This window comes from Fusarium redolens (assembly GCF_020744475.1).
Source record: "Fusarium redolens strain MPI-CAGE-AT-0023 chromosome Unknown BKA55scaffold_3, whole genome shotgun sequence".
In the NCBI taxonomy this organism is placed as follows: domain Eukaryota; kingdom Fungi; phylum Ascomycota; class Sordariomycetes; order Hypocreales; family Nectriaceae; genus Fusarium; species Fusarium redolens.
In genome coordinates this window covers 755,239-769,576 of record NW_025763666.1, presented here as the reverse complement: position 1 = coordinate 769,576, position 14,338 = coordinate 755,239, and the positions used below count along the sequence as shown (strand labels likewise).

The 14,338-nt window shown below is 46.8% G+C and overlaps 7 protein-coding genes across 7 annotated transcripts; 4 read left to right on the top strand and 3 right to left on the bottom strand.

Annotated features, from left to right (window-relative positions):
- Positions 1-161: 161 nt before the first annotated feature.
- On the top strand, positions 162-1,392 carry BKA55DRAFT_557384 (uncharacterized protein). Its single transcript, XM_046191795.1, has 2 exons — positions 162-429; positions 481-1,392. Exons 1-2 carry the CDS (start codon positions 347-349, stop codon positions 1,232-1,234), a joined length of 837 nt encoding a protein of 278 aa, XP_046053675.1. The 5' UTR covers positions 162-346; the 3' UTR covers positions 1,235-1,392.
- Positions 1,393-1,808: 416 nt separating this feature from the next.
- BKA55DRAFT_685423 (uncharacterized protein) lies at positions 1,809-2,057 on the bottom strand (the record flags this gene model as incomplete). Its single annotated transcript, XM_046198792.1, has 2 exons — positions 1,809-1,883; positions 1,935-2,057. 2 exons carry the CDS (start codon positions 2,055-2,057, stop codon positions 1,809-1,811), a joined length of 198 nt encoding a protein of 65 aa, XP_046053674.1.
- An 872-nt stretch (positions 2,058-2,929) lies between these two features.
- On the top strand, positions 2,930-4,488 carry BKA55DRAFT_227952 (uncharacterized protein). The gene is made up of 2 exons (XM_046185263.1): positions 2,930-3,430; positions 3,482-4,488. The coding sequence occupies exons 1-2, from the start codon at positions 3,101-3,103 to the stop codon at positions 4,298-4,300; spliced, it is 1,149 nt and encodes a 382-aa protein (XP_046053673.1). The 5' UTR covers positions 2,930-3,100; the 3' UTR covers positions 4,301-4,488.
- A 116-nt stretch (positions 4,489-4,604) lies between these two features.
- Positions 4,605-6,026, bottom strand: BKA55DRAFT_534896 (uncharacterized protein; the record flags this gene model as incomplete). Its single annotated transcript, XM_046189645.1, has 1 exon — positions 4,605-6,026. The coding sequence occupies one exon, from the start codon at positions 6,024-6,026 to the stop codon at positions 4,605-4,607; it is 1,422 nt and encodes a 473-aa protein (XP_046053672.1).
- A 1,454-nt stretch (positions 6,027-7,480) lies between these two features.
- On the bottom strand, positions 7,481-8,568 carry BKA55DRAFT_734271 (uncharacterized protein; the record flags this gene model as incomplete). The annotated part of the gene is made up of 1 exon (XM_046201256.1): positions 7,481-8,568. Exon 1 carries the CDS (start codon positions 8,243-8,245, stop codon positions 7,481-7,483), a length of 765 nt encoding a protein of 254 aa, XP_046053671.1. The 5' UTR covers positions 8,246-8,568.
- A 2,674-nt stretch (positions 8,569-11,242) lies between these two features.
- Positions 11,243-12,292, top strand: BKA55DRAFT_685419 (uncharacterized protein; the record flags this gene model as incomplete). The annotated part of the gene is made up of 5 exons (XM_046198791.1): positions 11,243-11,545; positions 11,601-11,709; positions 11,760-11,844; positions 11,916-12,142; positions 12,207-12,292. 5 exons carry the CDS (start codon positions 11,243-11,245, stop codon positions 12,290-12,292), a joined length of 810 nt encoding a protein of 269 aa, XP_046053670.1.
- Positions 12,293-13,268: 976 nt separating this feature from the next.
- On the top strand, positions 13,269-14,191 carry BKA55DRAFT_557379 (uncharacterized protein; the record flags this gene model as incomplete). Its single annotated transcript, XM_046191794.1, has 1 exon — positions 13,269-14,191. A coding segment is annotated over exon 1 (247 nt), but the record flags the coding sequence as incomplete, so codon positions are not given.
- Between the last annotated feature and the right edge of the window lie 147 nt (positions 14,192-14,338).

Below are 14,338 nucleotides of genomic sequence, written 5' to 3'. Positions count from 1 at the left end.
TACTTGTTGCGCCACCAACCATGGGTGTGGGGTCATGTAGCTTTCATCAAGCATATCATGCCATCACACATGGCACCCATCGATGACGTCGCTCTCTGCCCCGCAGTGAGTTAAGCGTCTAAGCTCAAGGGAATGAGGGAGTCGCCTCCACACAAGCTCCTCCTCACACTGCCACTGCCTCGTTGCCTCGTCACGATCTATCACGGTGTCGTCATTCCTGCTTTTTATTTGCCTTGACTCTTTAAAAACACTTGCCTGCTCTTTGCTACCTCCAAACCTCAACACTACAATCTTGATACCCCTCATAAACCATACCAAAACACACAAACACAACAACACATTCATCATGTCTGCCAACTCTACTATCCACGTCAAGAACATCGCTTCCTCCACTAGCGACAGCGAGATCAAGGACTTCTTCAGCTTCTGGTAAATTCTTCTCACTTTCAAATTCCGTGATTCACAGCTAACATCCTTCAGTGGAAAGATCGCTGATCTCAAGGTCACCCAAGAGGGCGAGACCAAGACTGCCGAAGTCATCTTCGAGAAGGAGACTGCCAAGAAGACTGCTCTTCTCCTCAACAACACCCAGCTCGGTCCCAACCATCTTGAGGTCACCAGCGCCGGCGCTGACGGCGAAGACGATGTCCACTCTGCCACTAAGAACGCTGACCGAGACTCCGATGAGATCACCCAAGAGGAGAAGCCCCGCGCCCGTATTCTGGCTGAGTATCTCGCCCACGGTTATGTCATAGGCGATGCCGCCATCCAGCGTGCTCTCGACCTCGATGCCGCTCACAATGTTTCCAACCGCTTCTTCTCTACCCTCCAGGGTCTCGACCAGAAGTACCACGCTACCGACCGAGCCAAGGCCACCGATGAGAGCTATGGTATCACCCAGCGCGCCAACAGCCTCTGGCTCGGCCTCAGCTCTTACTTTGAGAAGGCCTCCAACACACCCACCGGCAAGAAGATCGCTGAGTTCTACACTCAGGGCAGCCGACAAGTCCAGGAGGTTCACGCTGAGGCTCGTCGCCTTGCTGATCTCAAGAAGGAGGAGCATGGTGGAAGCGCCTACAAGGCTGCTGGTCTCGAGAAGGTCTTCGGCAAGGAGAAGACTTCTGGTACTGCCGCTCCTGAGGCCGGTCAAGGCAGCCTCGGAACATCAGTTCCTGCTGCCTCGGCCGACAACGTTCCCAATGTGAGCGCTCCTGAGGGTGGTGAGAAGCACTAAGCTATAAAAATTGGGGAAATATGAAGTAATGAGGAAGAAATGGGGTATTTCTTGAGGTCTGATGAGATAGTCATATGACGGCTTGTTCCAGTCTGTTAGTTAACGAATTGTTACGACTTTTACGCATGGCGCAATCAATAAATTCCAGATGAAATTTGCCTTTACTACTTTTAATCGTGAATAGTAATCTTGCATGTAGGAGGAAGGGCTACAGCTTGGGAATCATGATATGTGAAAAGTGACCTCTTGGTTTATTAAACGGCCATCAACGCCGGAAATTTATTTACACGTAAATTATAGACAATTTGCATTCACATACACATTATGCTTGAGTTGAGAACGAGTTTGCAAATGAAGCAAGACTGCTTCAGTCATTATTAAGGTGCTATTTTTGCTGTGTTGCCCAGTTCCATCTGGCCGAGATATCGATAGGTCTTACTCAACTGAACTATTTCAGGTCATGATTTATTAATTCTATCCATGCACCAATCCATCAAGTCATAATCATCGTGGGTTCGTTTGTTCTACTCATGTTAGCAATTGTTCGATCGAGGTCATTCTTTCGAATTACTGACTATTTCTTCTCGGTCTTGGAGAACTTCTCCTCTACAACATCGTCGGTGAGACCCTTAGGGTTCGATGAGAGGTTCTACATATAGTTAGTATCACGATCAGGTACTGAATCTGGCGGGGTCCTTACCTCAAGCTGGCCCTTGGGGTCCTTGCCATCGGTCTTGTTGATACCGTGACCAGAGGCAGGAGGATCCTGCTGCTGGCGACCGCTCTGATCCTCAGGAGCTGGTGATTGACGTCCCTCAGGCATGATTGCTGTGAATTTTGAGAGTGTGAAAAGTTTCGAGATTGAATTACTATTGAGAAGTTTGTTTGAATTTGGAATGGTCTCAGATGAGGAAGAGTGAGAGGTTAAGTACGAGAAGTGGAAAACAATGATTGCAAGTTGACGTCGAAGGTGGGATTCTATGCCGTCATAGGGGGATTACATCATGGGCAGGCAGGAGGGAGATCGAGATGATGTTTTTTTAATGGACTAACGACGCGAGCCAATGATTTACAAAAAGAGGGTCGAGATACGGGCCTTTTGTGGTTTTAATTCAGGAACAGTGAGAAGCTGCTGATAAGTTGTTCTCAGTAGGTGTGAAGCTGTCAGAGCTTGTTTGTGACTTGAAGCTCCCCCACTTGCTTGTATTGGAAGTTTCTGGAGTTTATCATGCTTACTGTGAGTTTGATTAATGGTGACAAACATTGATAAGAATCATTGAGCGGTTTGTAATCCCTCCCGAGGTCGGAAAAGCTTGAATTGTTCTATTCATTGCGTCTTCTAACTCGTCATCAGTAGGCTCACAGAGGTTCGTTAAATGCAGCTTGAAGCTTGTCAATGTCACAAGCCTTAATAAATGGGCGAACCAAAAACACTACCTGCCCAACTGGTCACTAAAGGCATTATGGGACTTATTAAATCTATCAAAGTGTTCTAGCAACCCAGCTCACTGCCACCATGAGTTTTACAGGATGCGATGGAGTCTGAAACGAAAGTGTTATTATCTTCTCCAGGGTAGGCAACATGCATATTATCAAACATCCTCTATACGTACCGCAGTTTTCAAGACCCCACCAGTCGGAATCTTTCAGGGACTCCCCTAGGGAGCATCCAGTGTTTTAGCGTCCACTTCACCGGTGCAAATGGGGCCCATGCTAGTGACCGGCCCGCTGGACCCCGCTCACCCCTCTGGTGACGGCGGTCATGAACAACGCGCCAAAGCTCACCTCAACTTCCAACTACGCGTCACTTTTACTTTTATACAAAGCTCAGAAAACGACTAACTTTCCATACCAAATACGAATCTCATGACCGGCATGCCGGATTTAAACTCAGTCCCTCCCTCTCCTCATACTCTAGCGGCCTCTCGTCGCCAGTCTTCGACCCAGATGGCTACTCCGCCAGCCCCAACTTCGCCATCTCTTAACATCCTCCCTTCCAACCAGAATACGGTGAACCCGTCGCATTCGCCTTCTCTCCCATCGCCTGTGTTGAATGCTTCCCAACCGCCTTCTCAGACTCCATCAAATGTTCTAGCTGAGCCTGGTGTTGGACCTGGACCTGGACCGATAAGACATCCTCGTCCCTTGACCGCCGCCGAGCTTCATCTGCAGCTTGAAAAGGAGCAAGAGGCTGTGGTGAGTACAAGATGTAGACCGTGATTTGGCACCCATATCTAATATCTTTAGGTCAACCGTTTGACCCGTGAGCTTTCTCTCCTTCGAGCTGCTCAGAACGCTTCCGTCGTTTCCAACACATCTTCTACCTCTGCCGCCAACTCAACTCACGATGTACCCGAACAGTCTCTCCTTTCAGGCTCGGGTTTCTCAATCCCCACAGCCCGACATCATCGAACATCCTCGACCACGTCTCAGAGCTTTGGAAACCAACAGTTGTCATCGTCCTACGAAGCACGAATCCATGTCCCTCGTCCCTCCCAGGCTACTCCTCTCTCACGGCAGGATAGTACCGCCTCTCGAAGGAGCCTAACAAATTCTCCCGGACCGCAACACAGCAGCCTAGATCCGTCCAACTATTTCCAGCACCAGAGAATCCCCCCACCTACGTCGATTCCACCGAGTTCAGTTGGTGCAACCCCTGGAAGTATGAGCGAGCAATTAAGTCCCGGGTTGATGCCTACAACCATGCGTTACGAGGAGACAGCATATTATAGAAACGAACTCGAGACTGCCAAGAAAGAGAATGACGCTCTTAAGCGAAAGATTAGAGAATTAGAGAGACAGGTCCGCCAGCGAAGAGCCAGTGATGCAAGCCGACCCAGAAGTGGAAGCGCAAGCACCAGTGCCAGCGTGAGCGTTACTCCTGCTGGAGGAGCAAGCATAGCAGGTCCTCGAGAGGGATTACCCATTAGACCAGGCGGTGAGCGGGAACGAGGCATGACGACACAGAGTATTGCTAGTGTAGCCAGTGTCGGTGTTGGTGTACCCGAGGAGGAGCTCAAGGTTGGAGAGAGTGCTGCTAGTGCTGGAGTTGCACAGGGCCAGTAATGGCCCGAAGCGATGCTCACGGGTTACTCCGTTTCTATCAACTTATATAAATGCAAGGCTAAACGGCCATGAAATCACGATTAGGAATTGGCGTTGGATGCGGTTAGAGTTATGATAATAGCGTAGTATGCTATTCGAATCAAAATGTGCCGCTTTTCTATCCTGAAACAATGAACAGCAGTTCAGCTCATTAATAAACTCTTTTGTTTACCAGCTCCATGTAATTGACGACTCCGAGGGACCCCAAGGGATCTCTCAAGATGAAGGCTACAATGCGTTCCGTCACAACAAGTTGTTCTCCAGGCTAGTGATCGCACTGCTTGCACTTCACGGCCATCCCATTGTCCTGAGGCCATTTTATTGAAGTCGATTCAGCCTTCTCCTCGACAGTTCCCCAATACTCAAACTCAGAGGGTTTCCAAGTGGCAAACGGATCGAGATGCTGGGGATCCTTGCTATTGATGTAGCTCAGTACCGCTCTCTCTGGAACAATTCGAGGTTCCTCGACGACTACTTGTTCCCCATCTGGATATGACTCATCCAGAAGCTCAACTCTCGGGTGGCTCTCATGCGCCGGAAAGATGGCGAACCGATGAAGATGAACATTAGGGCACGAGGCAGCAAACTTGATGATGCGAGCAACTTCCGGGTCGCTGCGGCAGTTGTGAAGCATTATGTGTCGTAGAGTTGCTGAATGCCGTTGGATGAAGGTCCTGAAAGGTTTGGCGGAAAATGTGAATTGGATAAAGGTGAGATTGAGGGTTTTGAGATTCTTCCATCTTCCGTGAAAGAGGTGCTCCAACTGCCAACCAGAGTGAATAAGAGGGCGACCGGCAGATCCCATCTGATCAGTTCGTCTCCATCTGACTGACAACTCTTGAAGGTTGACTGCTCCCTCGAGAAAATAAACAAGTCTATCACCGACTTGTTCATAGCAATTCCATTTACCGCCAGCGGTATCAGTCTGCAGATCAAATGTCGTGAGTCCTCGCAAGGCACTCCTCCACTCCCAGGGGATCTTGGGGTATATCCATTCGGTCTCTCTGCCAAACAGCGGAGCAGTACACGAGCTCAGCCTTGAGAGTTGCGGGCTGCTGTGTCTGCAGGTAAAAACATTCCCGGTGCATATTTTCGGAATCAACTTGATCATCTCTTCAGGGGGTCCCATGGTCGCCTTGATCTTGGACAAGAACCAACGCATGTAGTTCAGAGGGTCTTGACATCTGAGAGTTGTAATTCGAGACGAAGACCGGCATAGAGCAGGGAATATGGCACATACGAGCCCGTCAATATGCTCTTTTGTGGCAGTGTCACTGATAGGACCCAGCTCAGACGTAAAAGTGTGCAGGTTGGGCGGAGAATCGACACAAGCCAGGAACTTGCGTCGGTAATCTTTGGCGTACTCCTGATAATTATCGTCTGTAAAGACTCGTCCCCATCTATCGCCGTGCGTGTCACGACTTTGAGCAGTGGTAAAGACAAGTTCTTGTACGTAATAAGGATATGTCGATGAAACCGCCTGCAGTCTCTCAATATCCCTTTTAGCAAATGTAACGTAGATGGTTCTGAACAGGCGAGACAGGATTACTCCATCAAGATGACGCCAGCAGAGACGAATAGAAGCAAGAGAATGTGGAGGAAGTTGTTCGATAATTATGTTTATCAGTTCTGGCGGGAGATTCTCGAACCGCGCAAGCTGAAGCGTGGGATATGAAGGCTCGGCCATGTTGGTCTAAAAAAAGATGTTGATAAGTTTGAGCCAGTATCCCATTAACGAAGATTGGAAGTTCGGCCCAAGGAATTAAAGAGAACGAGATGTCAGGTGAGTATGAATGGGGGAGCAGTTTGTTTGCTTCGAGATTGACTAAACAGTGGCGTCCCTGCATTTACCACTCGCAGCAGAGTTGTCGGTCAAGTACAGATGATTTACTTGGAATATTCATGCAGACGCAGATTCCAGCTCAAATTCAGAAGACTTATGCATGATGCCGATATAAACACCTGCATGCACCCGAAATGAAGGAGAATGATATTTGCGTTCCTATCCTCTCTCAGTGCCAAGCAGTGCTTTATTAAAAAGCATAGAGGTTTTTTACCAACAGGCTTGAGGAAGAAACTGAAATAAAACAACATTGTTCTGGAAGAACTCACGGCCCTGGTGGGAGAATCTGCTGATTTCAGTTGCTTGCAGTCTGAGACTGAAACTCCAGGGTTGCTGGGGTAAATGGAGATGGCGTCGGATAGCAACAGGAAAAGCAATGAGGTCAGAGACAACTCAACACTAGGAACATTTCACACCTGTAAGCTTGTTAACTGGGGGGGAATTTCGAGATGAAAACGGCTGCCTGCTTTTGAGGATATTGGATATTGTTATATATTGTGCTTGTTTTCACTTGGCAACGGGAAGTTGCATGGAGTTGATTCAAGTATACAGGGCTTACAGGGATGGATGTCAGTTGCGTATCCGAACAGTATGGTGTTTGGAGTTTTGATGAAAAATATACTGTTCCCAACATGCCCCAAACTCAACGTTTAGCTAAGGAACCAGTTTAATGTTTTTAGACTTATGATGGAACCAGAGCGAACGATTACTACCGAGAGTATGCTGCCAACCTCTACCATTTTGGGAAAATAAAGCAGGGAACTAGTCGTGAAATTTGAGGCTTGAGGACTGAGGACCGGATGTTTATGTAAGTTTAAGGAGCGCGAGTCTCAGAGCAGGGGTTCCTCGAAGTTATTATATGACCGGATGCAAGTCATCGACAGGGGTGTTTATGTAGGGCATCATATAACAGATCCATTATGGAAACGTATTTCAGCAATGGCTAAGTAAAAAAGTATATATCATGAGGAACTCAAGTTTGTCCAAGCATGACACAGTCACTCTCACCTTGCTAATGCTTGGGCAACTACCTTAGTTTATTGAGAGTGTAGTTAAGCAATAAGCTAGCAAGCGACACCAATCAGGACTCAATGTTTTGTGTAGCAACTTGGTACAGGCACTCAACCCCAATCATGTTCCAAACGAACAAGCTTGACTCATTCGTGGCGAAAACTCCAATTCCTCAACTCAAATGATTGAGCATATGTGGACAAAAGCTGGTTTGTGCTGACGTCCAAGTACTCCCAGACCAGTCGTAGCAAGCACAGAATAATGAATGTGGCATAGTTTGCTGACGTCTAAACAGACATCTGGACGTCTTCATCCTTCTTGACACTCTGTTGAGCATCCTGTTCGGAAACTTTGTCGTCAATCTTGTCAGCATCTTTGTCGACGATGATGATGCTTTCATCAAGCTCTTTAGAACCGTCAACAGGTACTTTGGCAACATCCACAGACTGGCTCAACACTATGAAACCCTTCTTATCAAACGATATCGAGAACCCAGCCTCCCTCAGACACTCCTTCATCTCCCTCTCAATTCCAGTCTTGTGCGGAAGCTTCTTCGCCATAGAAAGGACCTTCTCATACTGAACTTGGTGCTCCAAGCTTGGAATAATCTTGTACGCAGCGCGAAGAGCAACGAGGGAAATACGATTGGCAGCAACTTTGCGACCCAGGGCGGAAACCAGCTTAGCAACTTGGAAATTGCGACGGGAAAGCTTTGCCTCAGTAGCGCAAATTTGTTTCTGGGTTGACTCATGTTTTGCTTGTAGGTCTTTGAGCTGCTTACGCAGCTCGCTCAGATCGTCCCTATAAATACCCGCCTCGACCTTCACCTTGTCGAGGAGGACATGCAGACCCAAAATTTTAGAGTCTTTCTGTTCGAGCTTGGCTTCGTAGAGAAGGCGAAGGTCTCGGAGCATCTGAGCCTCGTTGGCGTGGAAGTCGTTCTGGGCTCGGAGATTTTCGATCTCGGTCTTTTGTGCCGCGTCGCTTTTTCGAAGGCTGCCGAGTTCGGCGATCATTTCTGTAATTTGATGGGCGATAATAGCCTCTGCCATCTTGATGTTCCTGGCGACTGCCAAAGCTTGCTTGTATCACGAGTCCTGACTGAGGTTAGTACCTGACGAGGGTGGAAATTGATGAAAAGTGAAGAAAACTGACCGACGGTTGCAATTTAGGCACATGTGCATGAATGGAAAATGCTGGAGGGTAAGCAAAATTAAGTACCTTGGAGATGGAAAAGGATACTATGATCATGAGGTGAACCACAGTGGCACTGCAGTGTCAATAGCAGTGGCCCCATATGACAAACCAACAACTCACATATTGTTGATCACTGGCGGACAATTACAATAGCCCTCATACAATAAGTAAATCAGCTGTTATCTTTGCGCATTGATCTGACCGTCATTAAGAGAAGTTGACCAACAACACTCCTGAGTATTGAGGCATAGCAAACGCATCTTGACCAACTGTCACTCTTTCACTCACAAGACCACCCCGACATTTCTCAATACTTTTAACCATAATTAAGAAGCAAGATAGGGGCGTTCAGGCCCCATAGACCGGATGTTCTCTTGAAAGGCCGCCGCTCCGAGAATCCCCCAGGCGGACAACCCATTTTTGAACGGATAAATCCTGGTTGCAGACGAGTATCGAAAAGTCTCACATATATTTACAAAACACGAAATGTGTATAGTTCCCTTAATCCATTCAAGTTTCACTTTGTTGAGCGATGCTCTTAATATTAATTCTGAACTCAATCAGTTCAAGCCTATCAATAAACCAGAGAATGCCACTATGTACTGGCAAGTCTCATCAAGGAGCCGTCCAATCACTGTACCTTATATATAAGCAGTAGCGGTTCCTCGAGGAGAGAAGAGAAGAGTACTGCATATCTCTTTCCCCAATCAACTCATTCAAAGGGCATGCAATTTGCCACTACACTACTAAACAACCTGCCATCACTTCCTCAGATTTCAAGCAAAATTATAGCCAAAGAGACACTCAGTTGCCCAGAGACTAAAATATCTGAAGACCACTGTAATGGGAAGCGTCTTGTTTGTCGCACGGAAGACACATACCAGCCCTTCGAATATCCTGCGAGGGACGACGCATAGTAAGAAACCACGAAGGGGGCGGCCCTTGTATAGAAATGTCACAGTAAGGCCAGTCGAATCCTCTTCATCAGAATACAGTCATAGTTCTTTTGAAAAATCCTTGCGAGTTTTGAGGTTCTGAAAAAGCGAACCAGAAAGGAAAAACCATCAAGTGATGATGACCCTCATGAGCAATATTACTATATATCCGAACTCTCATTCCGAATTCGACGCACAATAGCCCTCAACAAAACACCCGCCAGGGTAATCATAGGCGCCTTTATCTAAACGGAAAAGGACTTTTCCAAACAACAACCCGGTGTTAAAGAAACTCTAGTCGGGAGTCTAAAACTAGGACTGCGGTTAAGAAGACAATAGATGGAAAATCAAGCACCCCGGACACTCGGCCAGCCGTACCCGCCAATTTTGATGCCGATGGAAATTCACCGGTGACTATAAGCCTTCTGGGTGACTGGGATGAACCTAATCAAGAATACTTATAATATCTTCAATATACCACTCTGATCTCTCTACCACCAGAGATTGTTGGTAAAGTCGGCAATCACCCAAGGGATTCTTCGCCTTGAGGAAGAAACAAAGAGTTGTGGCATAGGTACCATTCCTCGATTACAGACAGAAGTACCTACTGAATGCAAATTGTCTTTTGCGCCCAAATCAACACGGATGCCATTGTTGATCCCACCATGTGGCCCACGCCTTTGACAACTTCTTATACACGCACAAGTACCAGAACAAGTGGTTTTTATAACCAGGACCTGTGCAAGCCCTTGCATGCAAGCAGCTGCTCAGGATGTCTGGGAGCAAATCACAAGTGAGAATCGAATGTCTATGGCAATTGATTTGGTTTGCGATTACTACAGTGGCAGTGGGTGTAAATGAGATTGACTTCGGCAGTGGCAGACACAATCGAGACAATAGCCTATCCCGATATCGCCATATCGTAGACTCATCTCAAATTCTTTCCTTATCAACATTCTGTCATCTCGTTCGGCCAAGAGGAGCACCAACAACGATTTAATTTTCACCAATATCATGTTCGCGACGGACCTCGGGAATGATGACCCGGGAGTCGTCGCGAAATCAATTCGGGTCTTGAACGGCAGAGATGAAGGCCAGTTGTTCAACACAACGACTTCCTGGACGGCGGCAGCTATCGCGGTGGTGAGGATTCAACATTCCTCAGCAACGAGGCCATTTACAAATGGGGCGATAGTCGCCGACCACGTCCAGTTGATAGCGGACTCGGTCCGTGTCAGTCTGCAATTACTCGGCGGTGAAACTCTTCATATAGACCATAAAGGGTTTGATACAAGAGCCCAAAGAGATCAGCGGTCAATGGCAATAACTATACGGGAGAGATGAAACACAAGTGGACAACGGCCCTGTTTTCCAACTGTCCACAAGAACCACGAAGTGATACCAGTCAACTTTAAATATATTTTCAGAGAGGTGTGCAACAATCCAAAATCTAGTCGAGCAACCAAGCCTGGAACACGTCCGGAGCAAGAGCGATCATTAAGAGGCACATAATACGCCGAGGAGGAGGAGTTTAACAATAGTTCACTTTAGATCTAGAAGAAAAAGTGGTGTTAATACCTGAATTCAATGACATTTCTGATTCCAACTGCACAGCATCAGATTACAGCTCAACGATCATTATGCAGCCATTCGCGACTTCACGGTTATTGTTCCTCAAACCTGAAACAATAATAACACGAACAATGATTTCAGGGCTTGTAGCACTGCTAAAGCACAGATGAATATGTATCAATAGAATAGAGCCTCATTCTAAACAATGGCAGTGGCAGACGGCTGGCAGGCCACTAGCCTGACAGGAGGCAATAAAACTCCCACAACCTCACGAGCATGCATAATTTCGATCTTCACACACTACATTTAAAACTTTATCTATTTCGTTTTAGAGAAAGCAGAAACATGAATACTGAGACCGATCTTATCCTAGGCCACGTCGCATTCGTGGCTGATCCCGGGAGTGATGTCCCCAGCATCAAGACTAAAGTCATTCAATTCGCTGATGCCCCAAGCTTCCCCCCGGAACTATTCCAGGACTCAAGTGAATTTTGGAATCTAAGAGGGATGAAATCATTCAAAGCCCGTCGACGAACTACGGAGCCCCTGAACAATGCGCTCCGGGTTCTCGACCACTCACGCTTTATCGCCGATGCCCTTCGACGCGACCTTCAACTGCCCAAGACGCCAGAGACTCTCGAAATTACAGTAAGAACCAAATGCCATTTCTTGTCGCCGGTAATACCATACTGACCCTAGATAGATCCTTTATGGAAACCCAAACCCCACATCTCAGTTCCTGGACATCTGCCAGGTTGGGCCCATCTCCGTCACTGTTAAGCAAGACATCCCATCATCTCTTGCGCGACTCGGTAAGCCAGGAATATTACCTGGTGGAAGTAGGCCTCTAATGTTGTAACAGATCTCGACTTTTCTCTAGCAGAGAGACGTCTCCAGTTCCACTACGGGAACGACGCATATCAATGCATGCGTTCGCAACACACAAAGTGGCAGATTGTCGAGAAAAGTCATGATACCTGATATATATCAGATTAAGAACTAATATGTCTCGTTACAGTGTGTTCCATCCTCCCAATGAGAGGATGGATAACTATCCGATCGTCTTCTGCCACCCAGAGACCTTCAGTGAGGCTCGGGACGTCGTGCCCTCTTCAGGAGCACCGGCTTCTGGGAGGCTGGTCAGGCACAACCAGCAACAACGCTGGTTATGTTTGGCTAACCAGACACCAGCCCAGATCTTGGTGCATCGGGTTGCATCTAGCAACCTGGATGACCCCATTGGTGGTAAGACCTTGAAGAATGCCTTTCAATACTTTATAGAAGGGTGCTAACAAAATCATTGAATCAGGGCCTATCCTCAGTACGAATGTTACTGGGGATCTTCTCATCAAACCAGAAGACCGTATCACCGTCAGATACGTTATCTGGTCATAATTAAGAAGGTGTTGCCTTCACAACCTACAACTAGCTACAGCCGTTCGACTGTCTAATATCCTATATATTCCTCTAGACTATACAGATTCAATTGATGGCGAGTAGAGCGATTTTGCCAATTAATTTTATATATATGCCGCCTTGGGCATTAGACACTCAGCAAGTGTTAGTTGACAGAACGTCTGGAGAAAGGAGGGCTCTCCGATGTCACTACGGTGACGAGCGCTTGCGACAAGGGCAAGCATTCCCCCTAGGAGATTCTTGAGTGAGTAATAAGTTTAAAGAATCTGCAGTTGGCGTAACAACTAACCCTTATCGATGCAGAGCGCACCAATCCATAAACGACAGTATGAAGACTTGTCCTCCCATCTTCTGTGATCCGGCGCCGCTGGATGCAGCTTAAGATTTTGTTGATGCCGCGGAGAACCACTGGGAGCCTCCCTCGGCAAAGCTGCTCAGGCGCAACGAACAACAACCCAGCCGGACGGCTTAGAGACATTCCAATGCATGAATAAAGCTTTCTTTCTATAGCCAGTTGTTATAGGTTCTGCTGCTGCTCCCATGAAAGCTATATCTGACAATTCTTTATGATGCCATCATGTTTGGTCCCGATCTCAATAGGTCAGTTAGGGAAGGTTCTCCAGCAATACTACAGTGACAGTCCATTCAAAGGACTACCCTCCCAATGTCCAAGCTGGTAGATTATTGAGTAAATTATTACTCTAAGAAAAGAAAAGAAAAGACCGAGACTGATGTTTGTTTCCGCAGGCTACAACACCCGCCTCAATATCATACCCAGCAATCAAGACCTTCAACGCCATTCTCAACATTGAACCTGGACGTAGCATCCTTGCCTATTTGTTCTATATATACAGTATTTCCTGTTAAATGACCTTCGCTTCCTCAAGACCGATCGTTTTGGCCTGAGTTCCATATCAACGTCTTGAAATAAACACTTGAGATATTGTAAATTAATCGGGTAATATATACATATAGGTAAAGGGCAGTGAGTTATTGCCGATACATTATCAATTTGCTTTAGGATTGTGACTAACTACAAATATATCAGCATATTCCCAACTAGATGGTCTGCCAGACGCGTTCCATATCATGTAGTGTGCAGCCCTGACCCAATTCAATGTGGGAAAGGCTTGGTGGAGATCACGAAGCCCCTTTTGAGGCGAAACGCCGTATGAAATCTCCGTCGAGATGGGTGCGACTTTCAGTCCACTTCTCCACACCTCATCCGAATCTCGCACTATGGCCAAGCTCTTCTATCGAGTTCAGCTGCCATGCCGCCGCATGGACGACGAAGAAGAAGCCATGTTACATCGCACACCAGACAAAGCAGAATTTTACAAAGAGTAGAAATATCCAGTCCGTAAGTTAAACTTCAGTCAACACCATGATTTCAGAAAAAAAGCCTAATAGAAACATGAGAGTTATTGCTTTGAATCAGAAGTAATGACGACACTGGCGTTTCGAATCTTGAACGGAAGAATAAATCGAGGCAATATGCGCATCTCCCTATGGAAGGAAATGCTTTGGCTTGTTTCTTTTTGAAAAGCAAAGGCTATACTCCGTAGTTTTGAGGTGCCGCCATTGTAATTCGAGATAAAGAAGTGAGGACAATACGGGCGTTTTCCGCAAGGATAAAAATGGGTCGCTCTCTAAACCATGGCTGTTGAGTCTATCGTAATTCTTAAGCCTATGTACAAGCTTAAAATAAACAGAAAATCACTACACTCTTTATAGTGTTGGTGTCATTTGAGTGTTGAATAAGCCATGTCCCATCGGCGGCTTTAGGGTGGACGTGCAAGGTTGATGCACTGCCTCATTAAGCGACCATGTTTAAAAGCCAGAGCAACTTCCTCCTTCACATTCATTCTTATTCTTACTAGGACCTCGTCACTCCGCTCCTTTTCAAATCAATCAAAGATAAAGAAAGCGCGATTTTTGTGCAAATTAATTGTCCATCACTGAGGGGATGAAGGGGATCTGATGGCCCCATACAGAACCATTACGCGGCCTCGATGCTCATTTTGA